Source organism: Bos indicus x Bos taurus, chromosome 8 (genome assembly GCF_003369695.1).
Source record: "Bos indicus x Bos taurus breed Angus x Brahman F1 hybrid chromosome 8, Bos_hybrid_MaternalHap_v2.0, whole genome shotgun sequence".
NCBI classification, from domain to species: domain Eukaryota; kingdom Metazoa; phylum Chordata; class Mammalia; order Artiodactyla; family Bovidae; genus Bos; species Bos indicus x Bos taurus.
This window is the reverse complement of record NC_040083.1, coordinates 41,642,298-41,656,684: the sequence shown is the minus strand read 5'-3', so window position 1 is coordinate 41,656,684 and position 14,387 is coordinate 41,642,298. Positions and strand designations below refer to the sequence as shown.

At 42.6% G+C, this 14,387-nt stretch overlaps 1 protein-coding gene across 3 annotated transcripts in view; it reads left to right on the top strand.

Moving 5' to 3' along the window:
- The window catches only part of VLDLR (very low density lipoprotein receptor), a 35,812-nt gene that overhangs the window by 11,739 nt on the left and 9,686 nt on the right, over nt 1-14,387 (top strand). For 2 of the 3 annotated variants that reach the window (XM_027549375.1, XM_027549376.1), the window contains exons 2-12: nt 1,985-2,104; nt 6,117-6,239; nt 7,635-7,757; nt 9,416-9,787; nt 9,890-10,012; nt 10,103-10,225; nt 10,668-10,787; nt 10,892-11,017; nt 11,507-11,678; nt 12,524-12,742; nt 14,178-14,296. In XM_027549375.1, coding sequence (XP_027405176.1) covers nt 1,985-2,104; nt 6,117-6,239; nt 7,635-7,757; nt 9,416-9,787; nt 9,890-10,012; nt 10,103-10,225; nt 10,668-10,787; nt 10,892-11,017; nt 11,507-11,678; nt 12,524-12,742; nt 14,178-14,296 — 1,740 coding nt within the window. The remainder of the gene's footprint in view (nt 1-1,984; nt 2,105-6,116; nt 6,240-7,634; nt 7,758-9,415; nt 9,788-9,889; nt 10,013-10,102; nt 10,226-10,667; nt 10,788-10,891; nt 11,018-11,506; nt 11,679-12,523; nt 12,743-14,177; nt 14,297-14,387) is intronic. The other variant, XM_027549373.1, reaches the window with a different exon arrangement.

Below are 14,387 nucleotides of genomic sequence, written 5' to 3'. Positions count from 1 at the left end.
ATAGCATCGGTTCCCATTCCTGCATGCCACAGCTGCAGATGCTGAAAGGTGCAGGAAGGCTCAAGGCTTTCTGCTTGGAAGGCCTCCCTGAGGATTCTACGTGAACTGTATACCTCCACTGGCTGGTTTTCTCGAATAGTTGCAGTATATCAGCATTTAGCAACCAGATCTTTGCCTTTTATCTCAAAGAAATTACATCCTCCAGGAGGACAAACCTGCTAATGGTAGGAAACACCTGAATGTTAGCTGCCCCACGCCCGGCAAAAAATGAGTGCCCTACTTCCAAGTGTTCATTCTTGCCATTATGCAAATTATATTCGTCCATGGAGCACAGGAAAACAGGCTCAGAGAAATAGAATCCAGGTGTGTGGCTTCACCCTGTTTTGCTGTTCTCACATCACTAAGTTAAAAATGATTTCCCTTTTTTAGGTGTGCAGAAAAGGGAACCCTCCTAACTGTTGGTGAGAATGTAAGTTGATACAGCCACTATGGAAAACAGTGTGGAGGTACCTTAAAAACTAAAAATAGAACTACCATATGATCCTGCAATCCCACTCCTAGGCATATATATGGAGAAAGTCATAATTCAAACTACCTGCACCCCTGTGTTCATTGCAGTGCTGTTTCCAATAGCCGAGACATGGAAGCAATCCAAATGTCCATGGACAGAGGAATGGATAAAGAAGATGTGATATGTATACATTTGGTTGCCCAAAAAGTTCATTTTAAAAACCCAAATGAACTTTTTGGCCAACCCAATACAATGGAATATTACTCTGCTATTAAAAAGAAATGAAATAATGCCATTTGCAGCAACATGGATAGAACTTAAGATTACCATACTAAGTGAAGTAAGTCAGACAAAACAAATATCATATGACATCACTTATATGTGGACTCTAAAAAGCTGATGCAAATGAACTTGTTTATAGAATTGACTCACAGACTTTAAAAACAAACTATGGTTACCACAGGGGAAATGGGGGAGGAATAAATTAGGAATATGGGATTAATATATATACACTACTATATATAAAGTAGATAATCAATGTGGACCTAATGTATAGCATAGGGAACTCTACTCAATATTCTGTAATACCTATGTGGGAAAAGAATCCGAAGAAGAATGGATATATGTGTAACTGAATCACTTTGCTGTACACCTGAAACTAACACATTGTAAATCAACTCTAATATAAAAATTAGATTTAAAAAAATGATCTCCCTTCACCTCTTAACTATGTCTTCTTCATGCTTTTTATCTTATCTTGGAGTCATTTTCTAAACATAGCTTTTTCCAATTAGACTCAAATTCTAAGACAAGGAGCCATGTATTAACCTCACCTCTGTCCTTGCCACCCCTTCTAAATCTCCTTTACTTTGCTCATAATAGAAACATCATTGATGAGTAACAGTATAGAATGTGGGCAAGAAATGCCATTAAAGGATTAGGATTTGGCTGCATGATTCTAGTGACACAAAATGACTTAGATAAATGAGAGAAATGAGTCCATGGTGAACCCCTGCCCCGCCACCTGCAGTTTGTAGGCAATCTACGTTCCTTATATCTTGGTCTGGCTTCATTGACTCAAGATCACTATTCCAGCCTCCATGCCTAGTTTTCAGGAGCCAGAAAGGAACAAAATTGAGGAAACTAGATCCCCTGTCCCTTTGAGGATATTTCCCAGAAATTGTATATACCATTTCTGCTTATATCCATCAGCCAGAACATCCCATGGCAATGCCTCCTGCAAGAGAGACTGGGAGATCTAGTTTTATGTAGATAGTGTATGCTCAGCTAAGAACTCATTACTGTCAGCCACTGCCCCGAGGCCCATGCAGCTCCAGCCCCTACAGTGTTACAGCCTCTGAGGCTGCACCTGTCCCTCTGAAAGGATGCCTATCCGTGGGTTTCAGGTAACTAGCATCTCTAACTTACCACCTGGGTGTCCCAGCTTAGCTAAGTGTTCCCTCCTGCTTTTAGGAAGAAAAGCCAAATGTGAAGCCAACCAGTTCCAGTGCACAAATGGCCGATGTATCACACTGCTGTGGAAATGTGATGGGGATGAAGACTGCACTGATGGCAGTGACGAGAAGAACTGTGGTGAGTAAAGAGCTGCACAGCCTCACCTGTCTCCTCACTGGGACTTGGGCATTTTACTGAAAAAGGATGACATTCTCTTCACTTCTACAAATGTGTCAAGATTCTGAATCCACTCCTAAGAATTGCTCTGAACCAGAGTCCAAAGATTCTATACTTTCTGGTCTAGGAGGAATACCACTGAGTGTGTGAGGTTATTGACCTGAGTACGGAATCGTGAAGATAAAGTGGGGTTCCTTTCAAATGAAAGGACCTGGTTGATCTTAGATGAGGCAAACTTTTGGTGTAGGAAGCTAGGGAAAGGGAGGGGAAGACCAGGAATAGAGACAGAAGATTGCTTAGAAAAGACTTTTTAAAAATTCTCAAATGGTTTTGACCCCCAAAAAGCAAGCCATGGACAGTACGAAATCCCTTGCAGTTTCAGAGATTAATTCCTGTCATGTTTAGTCAACTTCAACTAGCCCACCAGGCTCCTCTGTCCATGGGATTCTCCAGGCAAGAATACTGGAGTGGGTTGCCATTTCCTTCTCCATGGGATCTTCCCGACCCAGGGATCAAACCCGGGTCTCCTGCATTGCAGGCAGACACTTCTCTGAGCCACCAGGGAAGCCCATTTAGTTGCTAGGTGTAGTCAACTAGCCTATTTAGTCAACTTCAATTTGGATTCTACAAGCCATGTTCTATGAGTCCCAGTAACTCATAAGCCAGCCCAGATCAAAGATCAGATAAGGATTCTTTTACAATTCCTTTTCTCCAGAGATGCTAATTTTAAAGCACTAGACAGGATGGGAGGCATTCTCTTCCCAAAGAAAACAGGGATATGCCATTATACCGATCGATCAGCATTTATTAAAAGATTATTGTGAGAAATGACTGCTTTTGCAATTGGTGTGACCTCTTGTTAAGCCAGGACAGCTGTGAACTACATGTCATGATGACATTTAGGGACCTTGAATACAAGCTGAAGTTTGCTTTATGATCCCTTTGTTCCATGTCATTAAATTGCTGAAACAAGGTTGTTCATGAATGTCGGTGATAACGTTGTCTTTTACCTTTTAAAAGACGTTACATAAAGATATCTGCTGTACAAATTGAAAATACAGAAGAAAAATAGAGACTAAGTGTAGTTTTCATCAACTGCTATCTTGTTAGGCCCTTGCCTACTTCATGCATCATTACTAAAATTCTGTAGTATAAACATCCTGGCAGGCTGTCCTGTGCTTGAGCTCTCAGAGCAGTATCATGGATGCCTGCGTGCCAATATGTAAATTAGTAGCTCATTTGGAAGCAGAGTAAGTCCATTCTGCAATCTCAGGAAAGAAGCTTATCACCAGTCTCAGGACCAAGAATAGTTCTATGTGACATGTTTACATCTTTGCGTTCCAACACTAAGATCTTAATCTACTCTACAAGATATTGAGCTCCATGCTCTTTCTGTGTTACCTGGATAATATAATTCTTTCACTAGTTTTCTCACTAAAGGACCTCACTCTTGTCAACCGTGCTCTTGCTATAAGTAGCAATTCTTATTCTATGCTGAACTATGTATTTGGAAAAAACCCTTTTATGTTCTTAGAGAGTAATTACTATCTCCATGTTTGGAAGTTTTGAAGTCTTACTTTACCATCTGACTACCTCAGTAGAAACTAACCTGAGTCATTGTAGGGGTCATCACTGGCTTTTCCTAAAATAGTCTCCACATCAATCAGTTCTAGCTACATCACAGAAGACCTGGAAGAGATAAGGAGGTGGATGTACACACAATCTAGATCACACAAAATGGGAGAAAGGAAATATATTCTTGGCCATAATTTGTCTCTGCCTTCCAGGTATGAGAGTAGAGAAGGAAAGTGGGAGCTTTGCTCGGGAAGCTGTGAATGTTTATATGGAGATGTTCTGCCATGAAAGGCTACACAATTACTTAACACTTCTAAAGCTACTTCCTATTTTTCCTGTCCAACCTCTTGATGTTGAACTTGGTTACAACTTTATCAGGGCTTTTTCTTTCAAGCATGTCAACTAGCATATTTAGTCAACTTCAACTTGGATTCTACAAGCCATGTTCTGTGAGTCCCAGTAACTCATTCTTCTACAGGTGTTAGGCTGAACTGATAAATCAGTAACTCAGATACCCTCAGTATGGAACTAGCAGTTCTCTTTCCCCGTGACACATCTAAATTTCCATCCATCTCTCAAGGCCCAGTTCAAATAGCCCATCTTTCCCCTCCCAGTCTGTGTTCAGAATGGAGAGAGAGAAACCCTAGCAACCTACTGACCCCATGTGTCTCTTGTTCACTTTGTAATACAACCAAACTTCTCTACCCCTGTAACATCTTATACTTTGTAAATTCATGAGGTCTCTTTATAACCATTGCCTACTCTCTCTTTCACAACTTCTGAAGAGTATCACAGGGTGAATTACAATAACCGAGACCCTCTGGCATCTTTCTACAGGCTCAGGAGAAGATGGGCCTTGGATATCACTTAAACCATGAACACTGGGGTTTGAGCATTTCAGTGACTTTAGAAGCAGGTGTGAATCTGAAAATATGGCCTTTCTTGTTCCCTCGGCTACACAGTTTTAGGATATAAACAATCCTTTTCAGATCATCATAATTGATTATCCCATCTTGAGTTCTAGAAGTTGACTATAATCCTGTCTCTCCATTAACAATGCTCATTGCTCAGTTGTGTCCAGCTCTTTGCAACCCTATGGACTGTAGCCTGCCAAGCTCCTCTGTGTGTGGGATTTTCCAGGCAAGAATACTGAAGTGGGTTGCCATTGGCTTCTCCGGGGGATCTTCCTGACCCAGGGATTAAACCTGCATTTCCTGTGTCTCCTGCATTGGCAGGCGGATTCTTTACCACTGCACCACCTAGGAAGTCACCCCATTAACAATATCTGAGGCTAACCCAGAGCAGCCCTCTGGTTTTGTACACTCTGAATTGAGAGTTGTACCTGGCTTAAACCCCTGACTTGAAGTGGCCTCTTTCATGTTTTCAATAAATTGTTGACTTTTAGCCTATTTTCCATTCAGAATATTTGTTAATGAATGACTTAACTGGAAATTCAAGTAGAAAGTATAGGCACAGGGGCAAAGAAGAATATAACCTAAGAAGGATGCTCTTGGAATGCCCTATGTGGTTCCTTGTCAAGACTCTTACTGCCTGGGTACGGAGTTCCTCAAGGGTAGGATGACCATGCTGCCGGCTTTACTTAGCACAGTCCTGGAATGACGTTTGTCTTCCTGGTAAAAATAAGAGTACCCTCTTTCTACTGAGACTGTGTCAATTTGGACAAATTACACAGTCACCCTAATTAAGGAGAAAAGTCTGCCCTAGTAAGAATTAGTAGCAGAACTGATACCTTGTCTCAGGCTGTTTAACTCTAGTAGCCAGTTATGAGGACTGGCAGCTTCCATAGTAAGTTCAGTGACTTTTAGCTGGTTGATGTGAGCCCACCCTTCGGTTGCTAAATACAACTTCTCTTACATTCAGATTTGAGCTTCCTTTATTTCTTATCCAGTGGGTTCCTCTGCCCCAATAGACCTGTAGGGGTGACGGTATTTGGTACTGGAGCTTGGCCTTCTGTCTCTATGCTAAACCCATGTATTGTTACAAGGTGCCCCTAAAACAGTTATACTGTGAGCCAGTCGTAAGATGAAATGTTTGACTGTTAAACTTATGAAGCACTTAAATGACTTGGAAGAAATGCATTAAAAGAATGAACTTATTACTCAATCTCAATGTTATAAAATGAGCAAGAAGTTCATTGGAAGGGATCCCTTGACCTCAGTGTCCTCCAAGTCTCTCAAATGATCACCTTCCTCCTCTAGGGGAAAGGGAAGGTAAAAAAGATTTTTCTAAGGTCCTGCTGGATATTGGCAGTTAACTGCTAATTGACTTAGCTTTATTTTTAGAGTAAAGCATCTCAAATGCAGTTGTACCCCTAATGGGAATGTAGGGCTCTTGGGTGAGTGACTTCAACTTTAACCCTGCAAATCCACTTCTGTAGTGAAGAAGACGTGCGCCGAGTCTGACTTTGTATGCAACAATGGCCAGTGTGTTCCTAATCGATGGCAGTGTGACGGGGATCCTGACTGTGAAGATGGTTCTGATGAAAGCCCAGAACAGTGCCGTGAGTGTGATTCGCTTTGGACTTGAACTTTCCCAAGCTGTTCCATGTCTCATAGCTCTAAGTATTGTATACTCTAAAACTTGCTTAGTTTTCCTTGCCCTTCTTTAAAGTTAGGCCAGTTGACTCCAAGGTCAGTCAGATCATTATCAGTCAATCTTGAATAATATTAAATAATGTTCTCCCTAATCTTAACAAGACTGACATTCTCTTGGGTAGCTTCACTATTGAACATTTAAGACTGAAGCCAGAAGATTTAAGAACTCCTTGACTAGGTGCATAGATTTCAAATGTTCGATGATAATGACGCTGAGCAGATGGTACTCTGGTCCTGGAAGCTAAGTCAAGATGTGAGGGTCCCCTGTCCACCAAGTATAAGCTTTTAGATGCAGAGTTTCTCATGTTATGAGAAAAAAATCTACTGCTGAAGGGGTAAGGTGACTAGAAACAGGATGATATTAGTGACTTTAAGAAACATGTAACCTAAAGGTATTTAAGTGGGGAGCTTACAGCTTGTTCTTATATAATAGAAACTTCATAGGTATGCAAATACACATGTGTCCTTAGGCTTGACATTCAGGAGAAAGTCTATGACATCATAGAGGAAGATGATGTGGGATAGATAAATTAGAATCATTTGCATATCCTGGTGAAGAAAGTTTTCATGTTCCTTCTAAGGCAGTAGAGGCCTGCTAAAGCACTAAAAGTGGAAGTCTAATATGAACAAAGTTTAGGTCTGGAATATAAGATTACAAAGGAAAATTAAGCAAAAAGGAAGAGACGTGTGTTAATTGCAGTTCTCCAGGCAAGAAGTAAGGTGAATAAGAGCACTGGCCAAAGGAGGTGAGTTAGCATAGGTGAAGATGGGTTCCACAAAGATCCAGCTCCAAGTTTTAGTGGGGGACGACCCTGTAAAGTCAAGAATTAGAGGTTGCCCCTACTTCACAAGATATCAATCTGAAGGAGGCCTGTGAAGAAATTCAGGCAAAAGAAGACTTCATAGGTATTAGACCATCTGGCTTTTAATGAAGTTGGCATTCGTTGCCAATATCTGGGTGTGTCACTTGGTACCCAGCAAATACATAATGGTCAAGGAGCAGGCCAGCCAAGGAACCCAACCATGCCAAATGAAACAAAAGCCAGGAGTGCACACGCCACAGAACCTTGACAGAGTAGCACGGTCAAGGCTCTAGGGTGGACTGCCAGGTAGTCTAGGCTGGCCTGGCTCCCCAGCCATGGAGCCGACGGAAGATCTGCCCAGGCTCCAGCTAGTCAGTCGAATTTCAGCTGTGTGCCCGGCCACTGAGTTACAGATGTCACCACTTCCAGGCAGCACAGGAGCAGCAGCTTTGTGCTGATGAGTTCGGAGGCTCTTTTGAGACTGTATGTCATCAACAGATATGAGAACATGCCGCATAAATGAAATCAGCTGTGGTGCCCGCTCCACTCAGTGTATCCCAGTGTCCTGGCGGTGTGATGGTGAAAATGATTGTGACAGTGGAGAAGATGAAGAAAACTGTGGTAAGAAGATCAGTGTTGAGTGGCTTAACCCAGAGACCCTCTTGCTCCAAGAAGGGTGGGCGTGAAGGTGCAGTTGACTTGACTTGCTTTCTAGTGACTTCACTACCTGCTCGACTCCTTGTCTTTCCTAACTGCCCTCAAACTCAGAGAAGTGTGTATGGTAACTGACCATTGCTTGCTTGGCTGGTTCTTCTAGGCAAATAGAAATAAGAAGGTAAGTCCTCCAAGGCACTTCCATGTAGAGATGGCTCAGTGAAGCAGCAATTGTGTGAAGTGTTGTCTTGGTTAGGACAGCAGCTCGTGGGCCTTCCTCACTTGGGCTCCATCAAACGAGGAGACTAAAGCCAGCAAACCCATCCCCAGGTTGAAACTGGATCTGCCTAGTGTCATAAATTACTTGAGTCTCACACAAGCATTCCTCAGCCCCCAAACTAGATTCTCTTTTAACCTTTCCAAAAGCTAAACTGGAACAGAAGGACAAATTAACGTCTTGCTGATGATACCCAAAGAAAACTCTAGCCAACTGATGGTACCTTTGTCTCCTATCACAGTTCCTACCTGTAAAAACTAACTCTGTTTCCTAGCCTTTCATGTTTCTGCTCTTGGAAAACGTGTAATAAAATGCTCCATGTTAAAGGTGAGGCCCTGGGAAAGTTTTTAGGTTGAACAGACATTGTGTTGAATGTTCTTTCAAGCGTCCACCTTTTTATAGGGCCTTTAAAACCATAGCTGCCGAGCCTGACAGGTACAGGCCTCCTGATGCAGTAAGTGTACAATGAGTTGAGGGCACTTGTGGTCGAAACACCAGTCTTGCGTGTAGAAGTCACATGCCAAGGTCATTACCATTGCACCTAGTCCAATGAGTTTTGGCACTGAATCCTAGAACTGAGCTTTATGTACTGGTAAGCCATGGAGCTGCCAAGTGTTTCCCTTTTTGATCTAGACTTTGCTTCCCAAGAGAGTCGTGGTCTCCACCCCAATTACCACCAAATTTTGACCTTTATTAATTTGGCAGGAATCTGAGTCAAAGTATGAACTGACTAGCTTATCATTATCTAGCACACCTGGCTGCTAGATTGCAGTTCTAGCCCCAAAAGTGACTTTCTAAAACTTGAAAATATTTATGACCTGTTACCCCTGATCCTGATTGGAAGGACCAAAAGAGAAGGGACCGTGTATGGTGGTATAATACATGGAGGCTTCTTTTTGGTGATGGTGTCACAATGCTTATTAGGAGTGAATGTTTGCTCATGTACCTGATGCCTGATCATCTCAGCTCAGGATGTGGCCTGGCCTGATGAGCAGTGTACCATTTAAAGAGAACTCATGTCCACCTTTCCCAATGAGGTATCTTGTGACAGTTTAAGTTATTAATTGCTGTCCCTTTAAGATGCTTCTCATCTCAAATGAATTTCTAGTCTTCATCTATTTTCTCATTCCTTCATTTCTGTTCCTCTTCAAATGTCCTTGCCTATTTTACATGTTAAGGCTGTTTTCCCGGTGTTCTGGGAAATATTGATATAATCCAACTTTCGCTTTTAAGTTAGGTGAAAAAGCTGGGGTTCATGATCCATGACCTGCATGTTAGATTTGGGGACAAGAGGCTTGAAAGGACAAGTCCTGATGAGTTTTCAATGGGACATCTTGTCTCTCAATAGGCAACGTAACATGTAGCTCTGATGAGTTCACCTGCTCCAGTGGCCGCTGCATCTCCAGGAACTTCATGTGCAATGGCCAGGATGACTGCAGCGATGGCAGCGACGAGCTGGACTGCGCCCCACCAACCTGTGGGCCCCACGAGTTCCAGTGCAGCACCTCCTCCTGCATCCCCATCAGCTGGGTGTGCGACGATGACGCAGACTGCTCGGACCAGTCGGATGAGTCCCTGGAGCAGTGCGGCCGCCAGCCAGTGATCCACACCAGGTGCCCGGCCAGCGAGATCCAATGTGGCTCTGGCGAGTGCATCCACAAGAAATGGCGATGCGATGGGGATCCCGACTGCAAGGACGGCAGCGATGAGGTCAACTGTCGTAAGTCACTTTCCTGTCAGTGTGGCATGCTCAGCTCTCACCCAGGTATCCACCAGGGACACTTCGGCTGACTTCACCCCATGCCATTCTCTCCCCCTGTAGCTTCCCGAACCTGCCGACCCGACCAGTTTGAGTGTGAGGACGGCAGCTGTATCCACGGCAGCAGGCAATGTAACGGCATCCGAGACTGCGTGGACGGTTCTGATGAAGTCAACTGCAAGAATGGTGGGTGTCCCCTGGTTGTGGGTTGTTAGTCCAATGGTTGCTCTGATCAGACCCACTGATGGAATCTCTCTTCCGTGTCTCGGTTTGTAGTCAATCAGTGCTTGGGTCCCGGGAAGTTCAAGTGCAGAAGTGGGGAATGCATTGATATCAGTAAAGTGTGCAACCAGAAGCAGGACTGCAGGGACTGGAGTGACGAGCCCCTGAAAGAATGCCGTAAGTAAAGGGGTTGCGTGAGGACAGAGTGGGACGGGTTAAGCAGACCCAGCAGAGCTAATGCGGTTTGGAGCCTGCCTAATGCCTGGGTAAACTACTTTAATGAATTTGGTTCAGTTGCTGGGCTTAAAAGTGAAATGTTATGACTTAAAAGTGCTGACAAAGTAGTTCATAGTTTCACCCCCTTAATGATAACCAATCAGCAATAGAGAACCTTGACTAAATACTGCTTAACCAACTGTTAACTTGCCAAGAGATTGGGTTTACTATTTCCCCAATACAGACTGAGATGTGTATCTGCAAGGCCCATTATTAGATCTTGAAAAATCATGGGTTTGACTAGACTATCTAGACAAGTTATCACGAATAGCCTGGATTTTAGATGTTAATAGATCAAATATCAATTTGAGTATTGAGTAACTCTACTATCTTTTTATTTCAGATGTAAATGAATGCTTGGTTAATAATGGTGGATGCTCCCATATCTGCAAAGACCTAGTTATAGGCTATGAATGTGACTGTGCAGCTGGGTTTGAACTCATAGATAGGAAAACCTGTGGAGGTGAGTTGAAGAACAGAGCCTGAGAACAGAGGGTGATGGGAAAGGTCAGAAGATCTCTGTAGATCATCTAGGAAAAGCAAGACTAATTCTAATTTCCCTCCTAGATATTGATGAATGCCAAAATCCGGGAATCTGCAGTCAAATTTGTATCAACCTAAAAGGCGGTTACAAGTGTGAATGTAGTCGTGGCTATCAAATGGATCTTGCCACGGGCGTGTGCAAGGCAGTAGGTAAATGGACTTGGACTAGTGTTGCTCTAGTACCTTTATGAGCAAGTGCTCATGAAAGGTACAGCCAGTAACTACAACAGTCAAATGAAATATGAAAATAAAATAGTACTTGAGAGCAATGCTAGTAAATTCACAGTGCAATTGCAGATGTTAGATAGCAAATCATTGCCCCAGATGCCTGCCTTGGTCAATTCCTTTTACATATGTATCATGAATACCTGCTTATTCTCTGCTTCCAAAACTTGAGTGCAATTCAAATAAGTAACATGCATCAGCTGCCTATTTTGTTGAATGCTGTAACCCGAGGATGGCCTTCTTAAACAGTAGGAAGTGCTCGCAGGCCCAGGGGGCACGGACTTCGGCACGAGTACTCCTGGAGTGTTCAGCAGTGCCCTCACTTTTTAAGTGCTCCTCTATTGGGAGGAAGTAACTTGGAAGGACCTTGTCTTCTTTCAGCAAAGCTAAATTAACCTGACTCCTGTCTTGCAGGCAAAGAGCCAAGTTTGATCTTCACCAATAGACGAGACATCAGGAAGATTGGCTTGGAGAGGAAAGAATATATCCAACTAGTTGAACAGCTGAGAAACACTGTGGCTCTCGATGCTGACATCGCTGCTCAGAAACTGTTCTGGGCTGATCTAAGCCAAAAGGCCATCTTCAGGTAACTTACAGTTCCATTCTTGGTGTCCTGGTCTAAGTCATTGCCACTGGCCTTTTGAAGGTTTGGAGGAATTTCCCTCATCTCTAGTTCCAGTCTAGCATTGAATGTCAGGAATGTTAAATCTAAGGGGCTTCCCAGGTGGCGCTAGTGGTAAAGAACCCACCTGCCAATGCAGGCGACTTGAGATGCGGGTTCAGTTCCTAAGTAGGGAAGATCCCCTGGAGGAGGGCATGGCAACCCACTCCAGTATTCTTGCCTGGAGAATCCCATGGACAGAGGAACCTGGCAGGCTACAGTCCATAGGGTCACAAAGAGTCAGACACAACTGGAGCAACTTAGCATACATACACATTAAATCTAAACACTGATTCTTTAATTATTAAATTACTATCAGTTCCTCATTTGAAACTAACAATCACCTGTAAAATAAAAGATGGCTACAATTATAAGATTATAACAGGTAACATCTTAATTTCTCTGATGTTCTCCCTTTTTTTTTTTTTCCAGTTAGTTGAGTTAGTTCATAGTTGCTACAACTAGAATGGTAGTGGTAGCTTTTTCTTGTTGGGAACTGTAGAAACTCAGATGATAGTTACTGAAGCAGATAGCTTCACTTAAGAGTATGGTGTTCTTGCAAGTAGAATGCAGACCAACAACAAGATCACTTACAGTGTTAGTAATTTGGAATCAGTAAGCAGCGTGGTTACATAATTTGAGTGTTGAACTATGGGGTTACTAGAGTTCATTCTGAACAAAGTAGCTGACCATTTTGTGAGCAGAAAGTCCGTTCTCCAGGCTCCGATGGTGTCAAACTCTTAAATTTCTTGTGACCTATTCTGTTTCAGTGCCTCAATTGATGACAAAGTTGGTAGACATGTTAAAATGATCGACAATGTCTATAATCCTGCAGCCATTGCTGTTGATTGGGTGTACAAGACCATCTACTGGACTGATGCGGCTTCTAAGACTATTTCAGTAGCTACCCTAGACGGAACCAAGAGGAAGTTCCTGTTTAACTCTGACTTGCGAGAGCCTGCCTCCATAGCTGTGGACCCGTTGTCTGGGTTTGTATTCTGTGTTTTTCATCACATAGACTTTCAGATGCTATCTGTGTAGGTCAGGAGCTTCCCTTGCGCCTAAAATAGTACTGAAATCCCAAGATTTAACAGCTCCCTACAACAAAGAATGATCTAGTACAAGATGTCAGTGGTGCCATAGTTGAGCAAGCCGGGAATGGACTCATCTATATGACAGGCCCTCCCTGAGCAGGTGACTGCTAGTTTACATGAATGAAACAATTCTGATTTGAGATACATCGAAAGCTGTATCTAAACTCTTATGCCCACCCAGCTTCTGTGCAAGTGATTTTTTACACTGAAGTATAGTTGATTTACAATGTGTTAATTTCTGCTTTTTAGCAAAGTGATTCAGCTATATGTGTATGTGTGTGTGTGTGTGTGTGTGTATATAGGGCTTCCCTCGTGGCTCAGACGGTAAAGAATCTGCCTGCAACATAGGAGACCTGGGTTCAATCCCTAGGTTGAGAAGATCTCCTAAAGAAAGTAATGGCAACCCACTCCAGTATTCTTGCCTGGAAATATATATATATCTGGAGATACATAAATATACACACACACACACATATATATATATACACATTCTTTTTCATATTCTTTTCCCTTATGGTTTATCACAAGATATTAAATATAGTTCCCTGTGCTGTACAGTGGGACCTTGTTGTTTATCCAGTCTATATATAATAGTTTGTATCTGCTAATCCCAAACTCCCAATGCACCCCTCCCTTCTCCCCCATGTCCCTCTTGGCAACCATAAGTCTGTCTCCATGTCTGTGAGTCTGTTTCTGCTTCATAGATAGGCTCATTTCTAAATGCAAGTGATTTAATTTTTGTCTGAACACTTTTATCAGGTTAGCTCTGAATGATCCAACCTAAGTCACATGAGATGTGAGGATTTTGGTAACCACGTTATCTCTAGGCTTTCATCTAAGTGTGCAAGTTGTCTGAAATCCAATGAAAATAAATAAACCTCTCTAGAAACATTTCACTGAGGACTTCCTCCAAATTGCCCTTAAATAAAACAAGAAAGCAGCTATTAGCAATTTGACCAAGGCTGTAGTAATCACAATTGACTCCCATGAAGCCTCACTGTGTTCTCACAGCCCAGCCCTGGGTGTCTGTAAAACTTACCAGATACTCGCTTTTTACTCTCTTGAAAACATTGGCCTTTCATAAAGAAAATATATAACCTGTGACTTCGGGCTGAAGTTTAATATCAGGCTTATATAGTTTAATATAGTTAACAATGAGCTTGTCGATCCAGAGTGTTAACTTTTGTTTACCCAGAACATAACTTTGACCCTTAAGTGGTACAATTTATACTCTAGAGTTTCCCATTTACTCTTTGAACATGTATGTCTCAAGCTACAACTTTATTCCTTCTAAACCACTGAAGCTGATTTCTAATTTAATTCTTCCCAGCTTTGTTTACTGGTCAGACTGGGGTGAACCAGCTAAAATTGAAAAAGCAGGAATGAATGGGTTTGACAGACGGGCGCTGGTGACAGCGGACATCCAGTGGCCTAATGGAATTACACTTGGTATGTGCTTTCTTCCCTCCTCAACCACGGTTCAACTGTCTGCAGAGTTTTACTAATCTCTAAGTGAATGCTGGACTATAGCAGACAACTC